The sequence below is a fragment of the Pagrus major genome, chromosome 13 (assembly GCF_040436345.1).
Source record: "Pagrus major chromosome 13, Pma_NU_1.0".
In the NCBI taxonomy this organism is placed as follows: Eukaryota; Metazoa; Chordata; class Actinopteri; order Spariformes; family Sparidae; genus Pagrus; species Pagrus major.
The window spans coordinates 22,996,202-22,998,846 of record NC_133227.1 but is presented as its reverse complement, the minus strand read 5'-3'; the positions used below and the strand labels follow the sequence as shown (position 1 = coordinate 22,998,846).

General features: G+C 40.4%; 1 protein-coding gene across 1 annotated transcript; it reads left to right on the top strand.

Moving 5' to 3' along the window:
* Window positions 1–2,231, top strand: LOC141006663 (hepatitis A virus cellular receptor 1 homolog). The gene is made up of 4 exons (XM_073478889.1): window positions 1–31; window positions 460–807; window positions 1,994–2,179; window positions 2,221–2,231. Exons 1-4 carry the CDS (start codon window positions 1–3, stop codon window positions 2,229–2,231), a joined length of 576 nt encoding a protein of 191 aa, XP_073334990.1.
* Window positions 2,232–2,645: the final 414 nt, after the last annotated feature.

Sequence of the window (2,645 nt, the reverse complement as noted above, 5' to 3'; positions counted from 1 at the left end):
ATGGACAGCAGCAGACTCTCACACCCACTGTGTAAGACGGAGCGCTACCGCAGATCATTCATCCCCACAGCCATCAGACTGTTTAACTCAAGCACTACCTGAACAGTCACTTTCCACTCACTTGTTTGTTTTTTGTAAATATCTTATTTTTTTCTATTTATTTTCGTATTTGTCTGACTCTTTTTCCTGCATCTTGAGCTGTTGTAACAAGTGAATTTCCCCGTTGTGGGATAAATAATGTCTATCTAATCTAATCTAATCTACAAAAAGACACAATAAAGTCATCTGTCAGTAAAACAGATAAAAAGAAACAATTTAGAAAAAGTAAAACAGTAACAGAACAATTTGAAACAGGTGATACATCAATCTGACAGTTGAGATAGTTTCAGTAACAAGCAGATTTTAGATGCTGACCAAACCTGAAGTTAATTTACTTGTTTGTTCTCGTTTTCTCTACAGTCAGTGAATCCAGCAGCAAAAGCGTTGTTGGTCAAACCGGTCAGAACGCCACTCTGCCATGTACATACAACTTCAAGTACTACGGAGCGCTGTCAGTCTGCTGGGGTCGAGGAGACCTACCACTATCAGGCTGTTACAACCAGCTCATCGCCACAGACGGTTGTAAAGTGATAGAAGGAACCAGAGCTTCCAGCAGGTATCAGTTACTGGGACGACTGGCTAAAGGAGATGTTTCTCTGACGATACTGAACGTCACAGATTCAGACGCTGGACGGTACGGATGTAGGGTGGAAATCCCTGGATGGTTCAATGATAACAAACAGCACTTTGATTTGACCGTTGAGACAGGTGAGAAAATATTATTAAAATATTTTGAAGTTCGTGCAAGAAGGCTGAAGTTTGCACATCTATTTTTTTTTATTAAAAGACCCTGAGTTTCAGCAGTGAGATCTACAACAGGAAGCAGATTGGAGGATGATGCTCCCAACAACATTGGTTCAAATGTCCAAACTTTAGAAGTCCAAGAGTGATGCGTTGAAGTCCAAAACTTTATCTTTTTTCCTCACTCAGGTCTGAATAAAAACAGGATGCATTCATCCTGTTTTTTAAATGAGTTTATTGATTTTTTTCGAAACTTTTCCCAAATCTGTGCATATCCTTTAAAGAATGTACATAATGTCTTTTCCAATCAATTTGGGAAACTTGGGAAGCTACAGTTGTTTAGGAGAACGCTGCAACACTGTTTTGCTGTGAAGCTCCAGAAATGGTTTGTGGACTATGAACCCTCACCTGACTTTATATCAGCATGAGGATGAATGCTACTTGAACTACTCGAACTTGAACTATTTGAGTACAAAAGTACTGACTGAAGAAGTTACTTGAGTAGTGAATAACTTAAAAAAAAGAAAGTCTAACTTGTCAGGGTTAGTGGAGCAGAGGTTTCGCCGGCTGGATTCAACACAGAAGCATAAATCAAGCTTTGCTACCCACCTCTGGTGAACTGTTCCTTAAACTGTGAGGTTTTCCTCTTTAACCTCCTAATTTCTGCTTCTTGATAGTAAGTACGGATGTTTTTCAACGTGAATTACAATACTGATACCCACACTGAGCAAAGAATATTAAGATTGTAATTTATGTATAACAACTTACCATTAATTAGAAGTAATTAGGATGTTATTCAGGGAAAACTCTTAAGTTGCTGACCTGGTAGTTGTAGAATATGGTCATGCAGAAAAAGGCAATACGTTCATTATAATGACTAATAAAGAGCCGATAGACACGCAGCTATAAACGTCATAGTAAGCAACGAGTTAATGGTTCAAATGTTTTCCAAAGTCTAAAATCCAATGCAGATACATTGTTGTTGTGTTTCATTTTATATACTTTAAATACATTTTGACAAAGATGCTTTTTACAAATGAAGTTGGACTCAGCTCTGATGTTTCCTCGCTGATGCTTTTAAAAGATATCAAACCTTTCACATACTCTACTGCTGAGAATCAGAAACACTGTCTGTCTGTCTGTCTGTCAGCAGGTGGCAGCAGCGGCAGCAGCAACAGCACCAGCACCAGCAGCAGCAGCAGCACCAGCACCAGCACCAGCACCAGCACCAGCACCAGCACTGTGTTTGTGTCTGTGTTGATCTGCTGCTTCCTCTTGCTGCTGTTCTTCATCATGTTCTTCATCCTCATGAGGAGGAGGAGGAGCCAGACGACCACAGGTACAACAGCCAATCAGGAAAAAATCAGAAAATCTCAACAGATTCACTTTAATATAAAATCATTGGATTATAATCTGCTCTTCTGTTTTAGATCAGCCGGCGGAAAATGTTTATGTGGTGATGCAGGGTAACCGCGGCAACGAGACAAAGGACGCAGAGAAGCAGGAGAAAGAGGAGGAGTCTCATTATGGTAACACACACCCACACAAACACACACACACAAACACACACACACACAAACTGACAGATGCTAACTTTTTCTTCTCTCTACAGTTGTCTGTAATCGTGTCGTTCCAATGAAAACACCAATCACACAGCAGATGTCTGTAGATGTAGAGGACATCTACATGTGACGACCAATCAGAGCTCACCTTGTTTTCAGCCTGCTGTGCCTCACCTGTACACAACGCACCTTTATTGTGCTGTCCACTGCCTCTCACCTGTTGTGCATTTTTCACTTCTTATT

What these genes read in the sequence shown, in the direction of transcription:
- LOC141006663 (XM_073478889.1), top strand. Translation starts at nt 1, where the DNA reads ATGGACAGCAGCAGACTCTCACACCCACTGT. An exon ending in CAGACTCTCACACCCACTGT is followed by an intron (nt 32 to 459) that starts GTAAGACGGAGC and finishes TTTTCTCTACAG; the next exon opens with TCAGTGAATCCAGCAGCAAA. An exon ending in TGATTTGACCGTTGAGACAG is followed by an intron (nt 808 to 1,993) that starts GTGAGAAAATAT and finishes GTCTGTCAGCAG; the next exon opens with GTGGCAGCAGCGGCAGCAGC.